Here is an 18,941-nt window from a genome sequence, read left to right on the forward strand (position 1 = left end):
CATGTTGTGGTATAGTTTTTTCAAAAATTAGTGAAAAAACATATTATGGGATGTAAAAAAAAAAAAAAGACCCCCTCCAGAAAAAGTCTATAGTATGTCAATTTTTTTTCAAAGATGGTCAAATTTTAAAATGCCTAAAAATGCTTAAAATTGGTCAATTTTTTTCTGTTGATATGTATTAGAGCATAGAGCAAATGCCCTAAATGCTTAAAATGGGAAAAATATAGTCTGTTGCTACATGTGGTAGAATAGTTTGTCCAAAAATGACAGAAAAAAATGACCCCCCTCAAAAAAAGTAATTCTATAGAATGTTGATTTTAGTAAAAAAAATGTCAAATTTTAAAACGCCTAAAAATGCTTAAAATGTGTCAATTATAGTCTGTTGATACACATTAGAGCATAATATGGGCATAAATGACAGAAAACCATCATATTATGGGATGTCCAAAAATGACCCTCTCAAAAAAAGTCATATGTCGATTTTTGTCTAAAATGGTCAAATATTAAAATGCCTAAAAATGTTCAAAATTGGTCAATTGTAGTCTGTTCATACATATTATAATATCATGATATCATAATATGGCCAACATTCTATACTATAGATTGTTGTTCAAAATCACGTAAAAAAAAAAAGTTGTGTCGTAATAAGGATGTTGACCAAAACCACGTAAAAAAAAGTCATCGTATAGTATGTTGTTCCAAATCATGTAAAAAAAAAAAAGTCATACTAATAAAATGCCAACTTCTCACTATAATTTATCAAACTGCAGAGTTCATTGCTACATTTCTACTGTAGCATTTTCTTATAAAACACAGAAAAAAACAGACAGAAACTCAGAAATGATTTTTCGCATTAGACCAAGCTTCACAGTATGTCGGTCACATAATTATGCCCCAATAAACTAACAAGGCCCAGCGAAGCTGTAAAACCACTGAGGCGTGTTTCTGGCTCGGCTGTAATGAGCAGCGTCTGCCTCCAAAACCTGGAAGCTGAATTACATAACACAGCCACCGAGGTGCTGATTCTGATTTAATGTTACAGTTAAAAAATATACATTCATCTACAGCAGATCTAAGGCTCGCAACTCTTGCAGAGCAGCGCGTGTGCACGTCACACTGTTTTTAATTGATACAACACAGAGAAAGATGAAATTCCAATGTCCAATTCCAAAAATTCTCTCCAATGCAAGCACAAAAAATAAACTCCAGTCTGCTCGTATAAAAAAGAACCAAAGGGAGAAAAAAAACAGCTAAGTGCAGCTGAGCATCACTGCATGTTCAGCATAGCAATTACATCTGCACTCACTGATCTCAGTGTTTCTCCCACCAACATGTTTACACATTCAACACCAGCAAGAAGGAACACAGAGTAAATACAGCCAAACTCCATCTGCTTTGCTTCTCCCACTGATGTTCAAAAAGTGGAAGAAGAACTCACATCTTTTGCTCAAGTAAAAGGACAGGGTAAAAATACTCTCTTACTAGGAACATTGCTGCATTTAATTTAATTTAACTTGCTGTATTTCTATGCAGAATATATGTTGCAATGTCATTGAATAGAATACAAATGCAAGATACCTCATTTGTAAACTGGAAATCTTTTCGTTTTTTTGTAAATATATATACCCTCATTCTGAATTTGATGCATCCTGTTTTTATTTATGTTTCATTTCAGAATCAGGGTTGTAATTAGTACTTTTACTTGTAGTTATTAAGTATATTTAGATGATTATAGTTATGTTCTTTTACATAAGTATTTCTACACTGTAGTTTTACTCCGTTGACTTCAGTAAAATGTCTGAATATTTCTCCCACCAGTGGATAAAATATGTCAAAATCTACATAAAATTAGCAGGAAACTGATTTTAGAAGACGACTTTCACCAAATGATTAAATCAACTTTTGTTTGAGTCACTGCAGGTCAGGAGAGCAGGGAGGGAGACAGGTGACCGGGGGAAGTCTGAGGACATCTAGTGGACAGGTGGAGAAACAGCAACGAATAAAAACACAACTGAGACAGACTGGCAAGATGCTTTTACTTTTTTTTATTTAATAAGCAACTGTCTTGAAATTTAAGCAACACTGAATTTGTAAAATTGGCAATATTTTATTTTGAAAAGCATATATTGACATTTCAAGTGTATCAGGGTATGGTCATGTGATTAAAATAAATAAATAATAACAAATAATTATACTTTTTTGAAAAAAGATGGGCAACTGCAAACACTTCAAACATTTTCTAAATTTGTGATTTTTTTTATTTGAAATATTAAAACTACATAAATTTATATTTAAAATGTTTCAGGTAAATTATTTCAATGCTTGCTGGTATTTAAAATGAGAAATATAGAAAATAAATTGCTTGTAAAAAAATTATTAAAAAAGTAATATTATTTTATCCTTATGTTGCCTCCATATCTAAGCAGCCGATTGAAAAATGTGAAGATGAAAAAAACAAAAAACATACATGTTCTTTGAGACATAAAAAGATAATTTAGGACTTCTTTAACTTCTACTCCAATACATCCCAGGGAAATAATGTACTTTTTACTCCACTACATTTATTATCTTTATTAGTTACAATTAATGTTGCAGATTAAAAATACAAAATATAATCACCAAATAAGATGTATTACTTATATATTTTAACACTAATACTTTTATTTACTTAAGTAAGATTCAGATTGCTTGAGTTTTACTTGTAAAAGAGTATTTTTTCTCCCTGGTTTTACTACCTTAACTGAAGTGAAACATCACTGGTAACAACATGGTGGTAAACTCTCTCTGGTTTTGTGCTGTTTGGACGATATTTTCCCTGCTGACTCAGCACGAGGCCATAAATCATGATGATCTCTGTGAGCTCACAAACATCATACGGAATTTGATCAACAGCATGAACTGAATTGTTCTCTAAACACTGCATGTTTTCTCGGTTCTGCTGATTCAACCAAACACACCTCATGGCTGAAACCTGCACATTATTTACATGGTTTGAGTGTCTGTTTTATCCAGTGGATGAAGAATATTCAGATCTTTTATCAAACTGTGAAAAAACTCCACTAAAAATAAAAATCCTGCATTCAAACCTTACTTAAGTTAAACTTTGTTATTAGCAAAATGTGCTTAAAGTGTGAAAAGAAAAAAAGTACTTATTGTTTAGTTAAATGTTCCCCGTCAGTGTTTTTCTATTATATCTGATGTTTTTGGATTAATATTACATTGTTATTGCATTCATGTGTATGTTGAATTTTACTGCTCTAAATGCCTAAGAAAAAACAAATATCTTCTCAACCATAAGGTTTATGCATATTTCTGGTATCCTTAAGAAGTTATGAAATGTGAATCCATCTTAAACATATTTCTATTACCACTCCAGAATAAATGCATGAAGGAAAAATAGGATTTCTATCTTCACCTCGTATAAAATCTAAATATCAAAGGCCACATCACCATTATAACCTCGGGACAATGATGCAACTGAGTGTCTTCTCTTACTCTTTGACTACAAACGCAACTCTTTTGATTAAAATACACCAACATGAAATATTTATGCTTATACTGAAAAGCTTAAATGTACTTATTTACATTCCAGCGCAGTATGGTTTAGTGCTGAAGCACCTGCCACAGCAGCAGATCTGAGCTGCAGAGATCCTGATCCTGTCAGTCCTCAGAACAGAGATAAGCCTGCAGCCTGAGCGCGGGATGCTGGAGATAAAGAGACAGACGCTGAGCACTGAACAGAGACAGATAAGGGAAATGGTGAGGAGGAGGAGAACAATGGGAAAAAGGGAGAAAGGCAATAAAAGGGGAGAAATAAAAACAATGGGAACCTTCATCTGCAGCCGTTATTTATGATGTTACAGAAACGTGGCTCCAGATTATCACCAAGTCTTTGGTCTCAGAGTCACCAAAGTAAATTTTGGGCACATGACTTCTGAGTATTCTGTATGATATAACAATAAGTTATTATGTTGTAACAGCAAACGTCTCATGTTATAACAATAGAATAGAATAGAATAGAATAGAATAGAATAGAATAATAACATGATCATTTTGTATCAAAACTTTGTATTATTTGTGAAACGTTTCATGTTAAAACATGATAAAGCTTTGTTATGACAATACATTTTTCACGTCATAACATGAAACTGATTTATTTTTTATATAATTGGATTAATGTTCTATAACAGGCTCTGATGAATTTTAATAAAAATGCATTTTATTACTGAATTTTGGGGTGATGTGAAGATTTTATCCCTGTACGTGATCCACCTTATAAACCTTTCAATGTAATTATTCACATCTTATATTTTCATTTTCAAATAGCCCTGATTATCCTAGAAAAGAAAACACGCAATACATAAATATTCAAAACCAATGAGATTTTTGGTAACGCTTTATATTAAGGTCCTTGTAATAACCATTAATTAACAAGTAATAAGGCCCTTGTAAGTCCTTACAAGGTGCTTATTAACATTATTGTGTGTTTATAAGCCTATATAAGTATAGCAGGCTATAAGAGATTTATAAGCACTTATAAGCAACTTGTTAACAGTTTGCAAATGCTTAAGAACATTAATAAAAGCCTCATGAGTATCTTATAATTGTTCATAATAGCATTACAAACACCCATAACCCACCCATTATGTCTTTGCCATGCCTTTATTAATCTTATTTTGTTTGCTTATTGATATTAAAATACACTTTATTGCTCATCTATTATAAGTTAACTATAAGTTAACTATGCTTTTTGCATAGCACCGGATCTAAAGGGAGAACAATGCCTTATTACTTGTTAATTGATGGTTACTACAAGGACCTTATTATAAAGCGTTACCAGATTTTTTTTTACATTTAACCTTATCTTATTCCCCTATCACCAAATTATTTTAATTAGAATTGCATCTAAAAAAAATCACAAAATAAACACAAAAAACTGCATAAATTGTGGAGCATTGTTTGAATTAATACAGGTTTGTAGCATTTCTTTCAGAAAAGTTATTCTGCTTGTTATCGCACAAACCTGAAAAAAGACAAATAAAAACAACTGTCATCTTTTGTCCAAGAGCTCCAAAAGTAAATATTAGACCCATTTTTCACAGGATGCATGACTTCTGAACATTTTGACACATTTTTTCCCCCTGATAAATTCAGAACTGTCTCTGAGACAGTTGGTGATAATCAGTTTCTCCAAAAGCTAATTTAAATATTCAATTTAACAACCTAACATATCTTAAACTGGAGTGTCCACACACACACACACACACACACACACACAGCTGCTGAAGCCCTGCATTAAGCTAAAGGTGCCATGGTAACAGTGTCCACGTGCTCACACGCTCTGGTTATTTCAGCAGGTGAGAGCAGCGAGTTTATTCTGAGAGCATCAAGGTGAGAAACATCTTCCTCCCGCCGCTGCAGGTCAGTGATAACGAAGTGACGCAGACGAGCTGTGAAACGTTTCCAGTGATAGAATTTATAATACGCAGGTCACGAGGACTGTTTCTGAGGTTGTAACTAGAAGAGAGCAGAGCGAAAGTCTGACTGTAAATACTCTGATATTAAGTGTTCTGCAGCAGCTCACTGCCCACATGTTCAGCTGCTAACAGCTTCAAGTCCAACTGGAGCTAAATTGATTTTTATTTCTGTCTGCTACTGCACAAATATCTGCTGGAGGAATTAATATTTTGTGCTCACTAACAGTAGAATCTCACCATGTCACAGACCAAATATGAAGATAATCAAACAAATGAGCTATATTCAACAGTTTATCCGTTCTCTGCAAGCATAACAGTATACTAAGTTAAAATGTCATGTTATAACAATAAGTACTATACACTGCAGTATATTGTTATAATGATCCTTTTGTATGACCTAATATAAAAATAGCTTATGATCACATAACAAGTTTCATGTTAAAACAAAAACTATATACTTTACTTACTATATGCTATATACTATAATGTTATACTATAGTAGATTACTATGGTATATATCACTATAGTATATTATAACGATAATTTTGTATGTCGTAATAACCTGAAAGTATCTTGTTATAAAATGAACAGTTTCATGTTAAAACATTCTAACAATATCCCATTGTATATTACTGTAATAAATTGTTATCATATATTATAGTATATTGTTATAGTATATTACTACAGTATATTGTTATAGCATATAAATAAATTACTGTATGTTGTTATAACAATCATTATATGTCCTAATGTGAAAATATCTTGCGATAACATGAAATGTTTCATTTTAAGATGTTATAACACATATACTATAACAATATACTGTAGTATACTACTATATAAGGTTGTTATAATACTTTACTGTTATAACAATCATTTTGTACGTCTTAATGTGAAAATACCTTGTTAAAACATGAAATGTTTCATTTTAATACCATACCATAACAAAATACTAAAGTATACTACTTTAGAATATTAGTATAGTATATTACTATATTGGTATAACAATCATTTTGTATCTCCTAATAACGAGAAAAATTGTTAAAACGTTTCAACATTTCATGTTAAAAAGTTATATACTATAATATACTACAGTATATTGTTATAGTGTATTACTAAAGAGTATTGTTATAACAATTATTTTGTATGTCCTAGTAATGTGAAAATACCTTGTTGTAATGTGAAATGTTCCATGTTAAAACGCAACATCTTATGACAATAAATTTTTCACGTTATAAAATTATACTGTTTTTTTATTTCCTGGCCTGACAGCACTTCTGTAGTTCAGAGTTTCCGTCAGTTACAGCAACAAGCTCATATTTCACAGATTAATGTATTGTTCTATAACAAGCTATTATATTTAACATTTCTATCATTTTAACAAAATACATTTTTTATCAGTAGATTCTATACCTGTATATCATCCATCTTATAAACCTTAAATGTAAAATTTATGGTTTTCCTGAAAAAGAAAACATGCATAACATCCATATTTTAAGCCAATATGAGATTTTTTTGTTTTTTCCTCAAACACCAAAGACTCAGAATCAGAACTGCTTCTTAAAAATCACAAAATAAACAATATAAACTGCATAAATATTTATTTCAGACAAGTAATTCTGTTTGTTATAACAAAAACCTGACGGATATTTTCACTTGTTTAAAAAAAAGAAGAAGAAACAAAGCATGTAAAGTTTGACAATAAACCCCCCTCGGTTATTTGGTTGCTTGCCAAAACGCAGACAAACTTCACTCCTTGCAGGAAGAACATTTTGTTCCTGTGTAGGAGCAGAAATAACAACTGTGGATCCCAATTTTCTGCACAAACAACATTTACAAAACAGACGCTGCATAAATCTGTTTTTCTAAGTCTAATTTGTCCATTTCAACAGAGAGAGAAAGACCAAGGGTTCAGTTTTACTGACTTTTATTAAATAACATTATGTGTTTTATTCCTCAAATAATAAAAAGTGCAGACATGAAAGCAAACTGTAAATTTACATAAAAGCCTCTGTTCTTAAACATTTAATCCTTTAACTGTCATCCATCACATCATGTGAACCGAAACACAAAAGCTCATACAAATGAGGCAACTTCAGCTCTACGGCAGCTCAAACATATTAAAGGGTCAATTCAACGAAATCACAAAATGTTTTCAAATATTTTCCGACTGTTGCCTGTGGTACTTTATCAGGTTACGTACAAACATTTGTTTGTTAAGGAGATTTTTTTCTTTTATTTTTACGTTTTAAATCCACTTGGAAAAGGACGATCCTCATAACTGTTGCCAAGTTGGCAAGAGCTCCGGACGGCTCATATTCAAATTAGGGGTGTTTCGGCGAGTGAGACCCGCCTCATTCTGGGTATTGGGCGGTAGTGGAAACAGCCCTCATATGACAGTAATGCAGTGATAGTTGTCTGTACATCAAAGAGCTATGCCGAAATCTAAGACTCGTAATTGCAAATTCTGCAAATCTTTCATTGAGCTAATTTGCCTAACATGTTAAAAAAAAAGTAGGCTAAAAAATGGGGTCCAAGGCAAACCACTTAGAATAGAAGAGCACTCTATATAACTGCAGAACTTACTTGAGAATCTGCACGTTTTTTAAGTTTTTTTCAGTATCAAAGTAATGCAGTGATAGTTGTCTGTAAATCCATGAGATCACTGAAAACAGGAACTGCTTTTTCTTATTCTGCATAACTTTTTTTTAGATAATTTGCCAATTATGTTAAAAAGTGTAGGCTAAAAAAAAATTGGGCCGCAAGTAAACGGCTCTCCTTTTAACTGCAGAATTTGCTTGAGAATTTACACATTTTAAATTTTCCTCACTATCAAAGTAATTCACTAATAGTTGTCTGTATACCAATGGGTACATTGCAGTATCACAAGCAAGTTCAGTATCCTTTAAAAGGAAATCATTTTCAAATTTTGTTTAAACAAAAGGCTTTAAAAACAGGCTTCAAGAAAGTCTGCTTAGAAAGAGAAGGACACTTGTTATTACAGAACCTGCCAGAGAACTGACATGTCTTCTTCAGTAACAAAGAAATTCAGTTATATTTGTATGTAAATCCATGGGTGTCAATCCTGTTTTCATGGGACAATGAAAACAGGAGGCGATAGCTAATTCTGCAAACCTTTCTTTGAGCCAATGTGCCAAATATGTTTAAAATATTTAGACGTTTTAACGTATTTTTACAGTATCAAATGAATCCAGCAAAACTTGTCCATTCATCCAGAGGTACATTGTAAGAACAGGAACTGCTAACAGTTATTCTGCATTTTTTAAGGGGTTAATTTGCCAAATATGTTAACAAATATAGTCTAAATAAATGGGCCTCATGTCTGATGTCTCTTTATTTGTGAGTCCATTTTTCCTAGCTAAAACAATTATTATTTTTTTGGTCAATTAATTGTTTGTCCAGTAACCTTATCAATCTGAATCGTCATTTTTTTGTGATTTGGTTGAATTGACCCTTTAAATTTACACTTTACACAGAAGTCCTGTAACAAAATAGAATCAGAAAATAGAAATAGGATTTTCTAGCTCAGCCACGAAACACTGAATGCTTCTTTCTCTGAACTGAACTCTCGCTGCTGTATATGTGACATTTTGTTCCGATTTCTGCGAGCAGAGAAGCATCCAAACCCGACACCAGAAATAAAAGTGCTTAAAATACGGTGAATGTACAGTTTGTGGTCTCAGTTGAAGGGGGACAAGATGTTCTGTTTTCTTCAGATTTAAACAGGAATTCCATATTTTCTTGCTTTAATGCAGCTTTACATTAAATTAAAACAATATTAGTAAAAAGAGAAAGTCTACAAATGGACATAAATAACAGATAGAATAAAAATTATACTATAAAGTGCTTTATAGCAAACATCAACTGTGCATGCGGCTTGATTTAAATAAATAATGTTTTGTTATGTGATGACTGAAATAACGGGAATACAAAAAGGAATAAAAAAACTGTAAGAAAGAAAAGAAGTGACTTATATAAAGATATCATATTCTATACAACAAATCAATAAAGCTAATTTAAACTCTAATGTCATAAGTATGTTAAAATAATAAACTGGATTTGTGTTGTGGCCCTTTAAGAAAAGGAATAAATATCCATACACACACACACACACACACACACACACACACACACACACACACACACACACACACACACACACACACACACACACACACACACACACACACACACACACACCTTGTGTTAAAGAAACAGAACAACTTAACATCTTGTGGTAAAATCCTAAAGTGGCCCCTGGTTGATCGGTTTTTGATGTCGAGTGAAATCTTACCAGATGCTCGATCAAACACACACACTCACATTAATTAGTGTTAAAAAACAGCCGAAGTGAAATCAGACAGATCACGTTGCACCCTGAGGAGATCTGTGGATCATTCTGGAGAAAAAAAAAAAAAGACATTAACAAGACATTAAAGATGAAAAAACGTATGTCTGGACAGAGGAAATCATTAAATATTCTTAGTTATATCTATAAGTTTTCTATTAACAATCATGTAAAAGTGCAACGAACAACAATATTTAGTGACAATACATTTGTAGATTATTTCCTTAGTCAATAGTTTGTTTGGTTCATAAAATGTCAGAAGTAGTTATTATTATATTTTTTATTTAAAATAAGCTTTTTAATCCATTGCTATAAAAAACAACAACTAAATGTTAACTCTTACCAAGTTTAATTTTATACAAAAAAGTCACAAATATAATAACTTTTGTATTCTAAATGCAAGGCGGATATGTAATTTAATTTTTTTCACAGTCAATAATAAAATAAAATATAATAATAGTATGTCAATAATTAGCCACAACATTGATTTAGCATGTTATCAAACTATGCAGCGCTCCATCATATACAGCAGTAATAACTTTAGTGAAATCCAGAAAAAAATAGTGGTTCAATCTCATGGAAATACACTTTTTAGGTGAAAAAGCCTGATATAATAAAATGCATTGTTTACTGCTGTAAGTGTAATGGGATCAAAAATTGTGGTTTAAATGGAAACGTTTTTGTCCTTTACTGCACAATTAACCATGTTTTTTTGAAAACTTAATTAATTCAACTGTACTGTGATGAGACATTTATTGCTAAAGATTAACAATTTTCAAGGACAGAATTTCACAGATATGGCGACAGATATAGTATAGGTGAACAGGTTTCTACTTAAAGTTAGTTTCTTCACTTTTCACAAAACATTGATTTTGCATGTTATCAAACTGTGCAGCGCCTGATATAATAAAACGCATGATTTAATGCTGTAATGGGATCAAATATTGTGGTTTAAATAGGTTTTAATGGGGACGTTTTTGTCCTTTTCTGCACAATAAACCAGTTTTTTTTCTCTTTGTGTTAGTAGCCAGCTAACAGACTGGCTAACCTCAGAACTTTAAGACACAGGAGACTATAAAAATGATCTGAAAAGTGGAGTAACTATTTTAGGCAGGTTCGGTTAGGCTCAGACCTGAGACTACACTTTGGCTTCCACAGTTTAAAGATCATCACTAAAACAGATTTTTTTTTTGATTGTTTCAGCTCTACAGAAAAGCCGCTCCACCTGTTTGAATGCGACGTACCTCCAGTGCTCCCAGACGTCTTTCACGTCATCTCCTGTGTCGTCGGATTACACTTGTGAACGCTTTGTTCTGTTGGAAACAAGCACACAAAACAAATAAATAAACTCAGCGCTGCTTGTTTTATGTGTAGTGCTGTCCGTGGTGCTGATCAGGATTCACATGACTCTGTTTTAATGACTTTGTTTTGCATTAAAAACTGACTTTGGCTGTTTGTGTATGAAGTTTAGTGAAGTAAGACGACACAAATTAAGCATAAATCTATAGAAGACAAGCTGTTTATTATGAGTTTATCAGGTCACAGCTAATTTATATTGACTGAACCAATTTTCTAAAAAAATAAAAGTAAAAAATTCAAAATTCTGCTTTTTACGCAGTTTTGTCTATAGAGTCCATAGACAATGAAGTGATTTTTTCTCAATTTCTCATATTTCATTTTACAAATATTAATCACTTTGTGCTCTATTTATATCCATAGGAACACGATGATTCACACACACAGTCTTACACTTACATACCAACTCATTCACTTACTGTGCAGGATGAAGTATTTGGAGACAGAATGACAGCAGCGCCCCCCGGAGGCCGTGCAGCTCCTCACACCTCATAAAATCAAACTAATGAACCAACACACAGGTTTAAAGGTAAAAACTCACCTTGTGCTCTGGACACCTTATAGAGAAGTTCTCCTCGTTTAAGACACAACCTGGAACACACACACACACACACACAAAATAAGCTTTTTTTAAACCATTGCTTTAAAAAATAACAACTATATAATAATATTATTTTTTACTAAATTATTTCTTTTACACACACACACACACACACACACACACACACATACATATATATAAATATATATATATAAACAGCATACATTATTTTATGCTGTAATGGGATCAAATATCATTGTTTTAAAACATTTTAATTTCTTATTGTGATCAATCTTATTGATTGTGAATACAGAATTTATTATAGACTTCTTAAAAGGTGTTTATGCTGTCTCATATGTACCGTTCAGAAAACTTTTTTACACAATATATAATGCAGAAAATGTTGCTTGGCGTGATTTAGAAATTGTGTTTTTTCGACTGACACTAAACAGCTATAATGTCTATTTATTTTATTCCTCCTGAGTGAAAGCGACAGTCTGCCCACACGAGCCAGAAAAGCACAAGTGACTCAAGCTCTCATCATTTTCACAGTTCACACAGGCAGAGATTAAGCAGTTAAACACGTGACACGGATACATTTTGAATACATTAACAAACAAGTACAAATAATGAGTGTTCTGATCTCTGATGATCTCTTTACGGTACCTGACTGAATGGCACATCTGTAGTGATAATTTCTGGAGCAGCCCTTCTGGAAACATCCCATTATTGCACCTGTTTGTTTGCACACTGAACATATCTGAAAAGAAAAAAAATCACTTTTATCACTAAATGTGATGCAGAATCACATAAAAATATTCATATTTAATGCAACATTAAATGTGACAAAACTTTTGTTTGTATATAACTCAAAAAATTGAATATGTCATTTTTCATTCATTTAAATTAATTTACATTTTTCTTTTGAGTCTATTTAAAAAAATTGCTGACATGATCAAATGTTAAAATAATTCTTCTTTTTCACACTGGCTGGGAAAAGATCCTCCACACCCTTTCAGTAAAAATGCATTTGAAAATGCATTTGACAGCAAATAAATCTGTCAAATCACGATGGTTACAGTGCTTTTAGTTTGCATTCCAGAGAGTAAATGTAGAGGGAATTTCAGTGTGATGACTGTTACACAAAAGAGGGAATTTATCGCTTTAAGAAAAACAATTTTTTAAATACATCCATTTATAGCAGAAAAGATTAGTGCAACAATTTTGTTAAGCAGTTAAAAAATATCTGGTTTCAGCTTCTGAAATCTGAAGATTTGCTGCTTTTCTTTCTCATAGATTATAATACATTAACCATTTGGTTAAGTTTTGGTCCTTTGGTCGGACAAAACATTAGATTTTAATCATCTAAATTTGATCAAAGTCACAATAAGGCCTATCACGATAACTATTTTTGTTAGACGTTATAATGTCCCAGAAGTTATTGCACTATTATTGTAATTTTAAGACCAATTTATGTCTCTGATAATGATAATATAACAGGATTATAATGAGAGTACAGTATTTCAAAGAGCAATTAACTTTTAACTCTTAAAAATATTCAAACTTGAATGTAAAAAAAATATGACAATATCTTCAATTAATAAAAGAAGAGAGCATAATGATGTTTTATTTCTGTTCACTGTGAAAATATGCTTATGCTCTGCTGCCAGGTCTTATTATAGTCAGTAAAACCTGCTGATTGTCAAACACCATGTTTAATAAAGTGTTGTTGACATAATAATGTAAGCAAACCTGCAGGAAACACAACAGGAGACATCGGGTCAAACAAGTGTCCAGATATCATAGAACAAGTCAACAATCTGATTATCGGAACAGGCCAAGTCGCAAAAGGTCGCAATATTTGTTAAAGAGGAAATATGAGTCAAAATATCTTTCTAAAGTAAGTACTTTGGTTCTGTGGAGATGTCCCGGGCAAATTACATTCTTCAGACTTAAAAAAAATCTTAGTAAAAAGCATCACAAAAAAAAATCCTAACATAATAATTTAAATATATTTTCAATTAAATACATAGCGATCATAACGCTGCTGCAATATAAGTCAAAATAATCACAATTAATTATTTGTTTCAACGTCATGTGTGACTCACTGTTTCCTGTGCGAGCCGGGTCGCCTCCTCCAGTCCGTACAGCTTCCCTCGGACCAGGAAGACGCCGGCGGACCAGATGCCGCAGTCCTCGTGGATCCAGCACTCGTCCAGATGAAGAGGCACCTTTGGGAGACAGTGGTTGTCGTTCTTGAAAGCCGAGCAGTCCGAACCGTCGCCTGAAGAGCGCCTGCTGTCCGCTAAACGTTCCTCCTCTTTCTGCTCAGTCTTGCAGTCCAGAGGCGAGTTGACGGGGTTATACGGGCCGTGAAGGTCCCCGAGGCCCGTGGTGTTCGCCGTCTGGCCGCACAGGCAGCAGAGCAGCGTCTCCTGACTCCTGTTCTCCGAGCTGAACCGGCCCAGCTGGAAACAGGATGTTTTGGGAACGAAGCCGGACAGCGAGCCGGCGTGCTGCTGTCCTCTGCTGCTCCGGACAGTCGCCTCGTCCTCCTGATAGTTCACCACAGTGCACATCCTCTTCTTCATGTGCACAAAAGGGCAAAAACTCCCCACCTTCTTGGTCTTTTTCTCATCTTTTAGGTTTGCATATTTAAGCTTGATTTCTGGCTCTCGGGGACAAAACAGAGCACACGGTCCGGTCTGCGGGCGTGCTTTTTTCTTCCGCCTCGCAACAGGTTTTTTGTTTGTTTTTTTCCGCTCACTTTCCTGCTCCGGCTCGATCGTGCAGTTCTGTTTCTGTTTAGTTCGTAACCTTTTGGTTTTACTACAGCTGAGTGGCTTCTTTCGTTTATGATTGATGGTTTGCGTCACTTTGCATGGAGGAGGCGGCGACGGCGACAGCTCTCTCTGCGGTGACGCCGACTTCCTGTCTGCCTGAGCGTCGGCATCAGACTCCTCCGAGTTGCTGCTCACTCTTTGTGACTCGATCGGCTGCGACTCGTCTGCGTCCGACCTGGACAGCCTGACCGCGTACTCCATCATGTCATCAGAGTCGCAGCTTTCGTTGTAAATCCCTACGGCATCGTTTTTAGCTCGCCTCCTCAAACTGTGGCGAGAAGCGCTGCAGGTAAACTGCGGCATTTCAGACACAGGTTTCCTGATCCTGGTGCTGCGTCGGACTTCTCTGCATGGAGCTTTTTCATCCTCACTACGAGGAGGACTTTCCCTCGCTACACTCTTTTTACAAGAAACGCTTTTCTTGCAAGAAAAGGCATTGCTTTTCTTCTTGTCGTTAGTGACGGAAACTTCGATAACGTCGCTGTCATCGCTTGAAATGTCCAACGGAGACTCGGCTGGGTTGCTGTAAACGGCACTCAGGTCCGACAGGAGCACGACAGGCCTGGTGTGATGAACCGGGATGTCCACTGAGCTGTCCGAGGAGTCCTCCGAGTACGAGCTGTCAGGACTCGGCGAGCTCAGAGGCTGAGGTAGGTGGTAGCAACCTCTCCCTTCGTCCAGCGAGGACACAGCCGGGGACAGAGGCTCCACAATGTGTCTCACGCTGTCCTGGATGAAAGAGCTGCACATGAGCGGCTCTTTAGCCGAGGAAACGAGGAAAATAACATCAGAGCCACTGTCGCTCTCCTCCCCGCCGCTGCTTTCAGGAACTGGACCACCAGTTTGGTCTGGCCCATAGAAACCTGAATGCCACAGGTTCCCGTGAACGCCGTCACGGTACAGATCCAACCCCGGAGCAAGCGTCGAATTCATGTAGTTCCCCTGCTCCATGTCTCTGCAGTGGACCGGAGCGCCCGGCTCGGTATGCAGCTGCGAGTTGTAGGAGGACGAGGCTCTGGATCGGTACGGCGAGCTGATCTCCGTGCTGCAGCTCAGCGGGCATCTGTGGTACCACTCTGGCTTCTTGGCCAGGTCCATGGCTTCAGTGTGTCCGCGGGTCAGGGGGTTCACCGAGTAGCCCTTCGACAGGTCCATAGCCATGAGAGATGGATCCTGAGGGGACACTTCCATCACTGCAACAAACACACACAACATGATCAAAATGTAGAATTCATACCTGGTACATACCAGTTTAAAATAACTTTTATACATCAGAGTCTGTTTGCAGGTGTTGGGGGGATCGACAGCATATTAAAATCGATTTATTTAAGTATCTTGATTTTATTTAAGTATCTTGATCTTGAGTATTTTGATCTTTCTTTTATAATCCACATTGTGCAAAGACTTTATTTAAAATTGAGGATATACAATGGTTGGGCATTTCACAGCATTTCAAAGTGTTATTTCTAAATAAAAAAACTGAGGACAGGCTTGTTTATTGTGTTTTTTGGGTACTTGAAGTCTAAAAAAATGCCTTTGCAAGATTCTATGGTTAATTTTAAATTTTGTTGCTTAATGTTCGGTTACAATCAATCAAAAAATACAATGTGTAATAACTATTTTACCAGTTTGACTTGGTACTATTGGCACTATCTGCACACATCCGCAATGACACACTTTCCAGGATTTCCCTGGCATTTCGAAAAAAGATCGCCACCAAGATAAGGAGTTAGACTCAAATAATTTTTGTTAGTAGTCAATGAGAAATTTTGACAGAATGTCCGACTGGTGATACAGTGACGTTAGTAATGTAATGTAATACACTGCATGTAACATGTATAAATATGTTAAATCTTAATGTAAATGAAGAAACCAAAAATCAGTGCACAGTTCAAAGGGCTACTTTACATTCCAGTTCAAACATTTCCAAATCAACTATATCGGCCGCTATATTGGTTATCGGTCAATTTTTTTCCTTCTAAAATTAAAATCCCTCATCGGTCGGGCCCTAATTAAAATTGCATTTAACATTTGTCTCAGTAAAAGCTTTAACTTAATCTGCAGATATTTAATAATAATATTATTTATTAGTATATTATTGTTGACGTGAGGACATTTACCTGTGTAACATGTTAACAGGTAGGCCCGTCCAGGAGTAATGTAAAGGTAATGTAACCTGCCTGTAAATTATGATGATGCTCTGTGGATTTAACTTAAAATAAGTGTAAATAATCTGTTTTATAGTATCAACCCGCTGCTGCTCTTACCCCCGGGCTGGCAGCAGGTCTGACGCACGCTCCCGGTCCTGACACAGCGGGCTTCAGGAGCACTCTCTCCCCAGAAACAGGTCTGGTAGCGGGGTTAGCTAACACGCCTCTCCGGGCCCGTCATCTCCGGGACTGGATGTAAACAAAAGCTGCCACTTCATGCTAGCTGTTCGGCTAACGTTAGCCGCGGAGCTAATTCACAAACGGAGCCGACACTCGACGTGATAACGAGATTTAAACATTTTTAGTTAAATAATCGCTGTCAGGCAGTAAAGACCCTCCGGCTACTGTTGGTATTTTAAAGTTGTCATCATGGAGACCATCTTCCTTCAGAGTAAAGTCACAGCGAAACAACAGGGACGACACCGGAAGAGAACAGCGGGATTTCAAAGTAAAAGCCCCAAGAACTCCAATTTATGGAAAGGGTATTTTATTTATATTGAGGGGGAAAATAACACTGCCTTTACTGGTGTTTGAGGGAATTAAACTTAACTCGCTGGGCCCACTCAAATTTACTACCCTTTCAGGCCATTCGGGCTTAAAATGTCCACCTGCTATAAAAACTTTACAGATTAAAATTTATTTCTACCTGTTTCTGCATAAACCTCTGAAACAACTTCTGCCCTGCTCAAAACTATTAAACATTCAAATATTTTGAGGATTTTAACCGTTTAAATGCCAGTTTGATTGCATGATGTCACTGATGTATTATATGAAAAAAACACAAAAATGTAGTTATTTTTCATATAATAAATATTTTTTGGCTGGGGCATTGGGGTTTATCACAGCCTTGGATATGTCAAAGATTAAGAAGAAAATAGATTTTGATGCATTTGTAGTTGTTGTGTAGTGTCAGATTTAAAATTTACTACCCTTTCAGACCCTTCGGGCTGAAAATGTCCACCTCCAAGAAATATATATAAAAACCTATAAAACCTTTACAGATTAATATTTTTTCATTTTTTTCTGCATAAACCTCTTAAACAACTTCCGCCCTGCTCAAAACCACCAAACATTCATTATTTTCAGGATTTTAACCCTTTAAATGCCAGTTTGATTCCATGATGTCACTGTTCAAAGAAAAAACACACAAAAATTGAGTTATTTTCCATATAATAAATAATTTTTGGCTGGGGCATTTATTTTTTATTCGTCTTGGACATGTGAAAGATTAGCAACAAAATTGATTTTGATGCATTTATTGCGTAGTGTCAGAAGACGAAAGTCCTCTGGTTGCGCTGCACTGAGAGAAGTGAAAGTATATCCTGGCAAAATATACAGAAATTCACTAAAAAACCTATACTGACTGGGGCAGTAAGAGTTTTTCAGCTGGGGCGTTTTTCTGCTGGGGCGGTCTGAATCTCTCTGAATATTTGCTGTGATCAGCCTAAAATCTGCATTCCTTTCTGAATTCTGAGAATTCATCTCTGTGAGGGCAAGTGAGCAATTAAGTGGCCATCTAGGGTTGGTAACAACCCCCAGGTGTGAGCAATTTTGCACTTCAATTGGAAATTCCAACCATTCACAGCTCTGGCAGAGGGCAGGATCCAAAGACAGGGCTGCTCCCTTTAAATATCAAAGTTTTCTCCATCCAATTCGGACGAAAGTCCTCTGGTTGCGTTGCACTGAGAGAAGTGAAAGTATATCCTGGCAAAATATACAGAAATTCACTAAAAAACCTATACTTACTGGGGCAGTAAGAGTTTTTCAGCTGGGGCGGTCTGAATCTCTCTGAATATTTGCTGTGATCAGCCTAAAATCTGAATTCCTTTCTGAATTCTGAGAATTCATCTCTGTGAGGGCAAGTGAGCAATTAAGTGGCCATCTAAGGTTGGTAACAACCCCCAGGTGTGAGCAATTTTGCACTTCAATTGGAAATTCCAACCATTCACAACTCTGGCAGAGGGCGGTCTACGCTTGTCACAATCAGCCTTAATGCGGGAACAGCCGCGTTCAATTCCAATCACAGTATAATAACAGGGGCGTTTGCTAAAGCGGCAGCCGTCCTCGGGTAAGACGGACGAGGCCAAGACAAGCAAGTTCACCGAGCAAAGGGAACCAGTCCTATTCCCTCCCAGTCTTACAATA

At 35.6% G+C, this 18,941-nt stretch overlaps 1 protein-coding gene across 1 annotated transcript; it reads right to left on the reverse strand.

The window, feature by feature from the left end:
* Positions 1-7,387: 7,387 nt before the first annotated feature.
* si:ch211-165g14.1 (transcription factor 20) lies at positions 7,388-17,271 on the reverse strand. The gene is made up of 6 exons (XM_059348599.1): positions 16,854-17,271; positions 13,852-15,779; positions 12,410-12,503; positions 11,744-11,793; positions 11,091-11,159; positions 7,388-9,897 (listed from the first exon to the last, which is right to left on the reverse strand). Exons 2-5 carry the CDS (start codon positions 15,775-15,777, stop codon positions 11,118-11,120), a joined length of 2,112 nt encoding a protein of 703 aa, XP_059204582.1. The 5' UTR covers positions 15,778-15,779; positions 16,854-17,271; the 3' UTR covers positions 7,388-9,897; positions 11,091-11,117.
* Between the last annotated feature and the right edge of the window lie 1,670 nt (positions 17,272-18,941).

This window comes from Centropristis striata, chromosome 13 (assembly GCF_030273125.1).
Source record: "Centropristis striata isolate RG_2023a ecotype Rhode Island chromosome 13, C.striata_1.0, whole genome shotgun sequence".
In the NCBI taxonomy this organism is placed as follows: Eukaryota; Metazoa; Chordata; class Actinopteri; order Perciformes; family Serranidae; genus Centropristis; species Centropristis striata.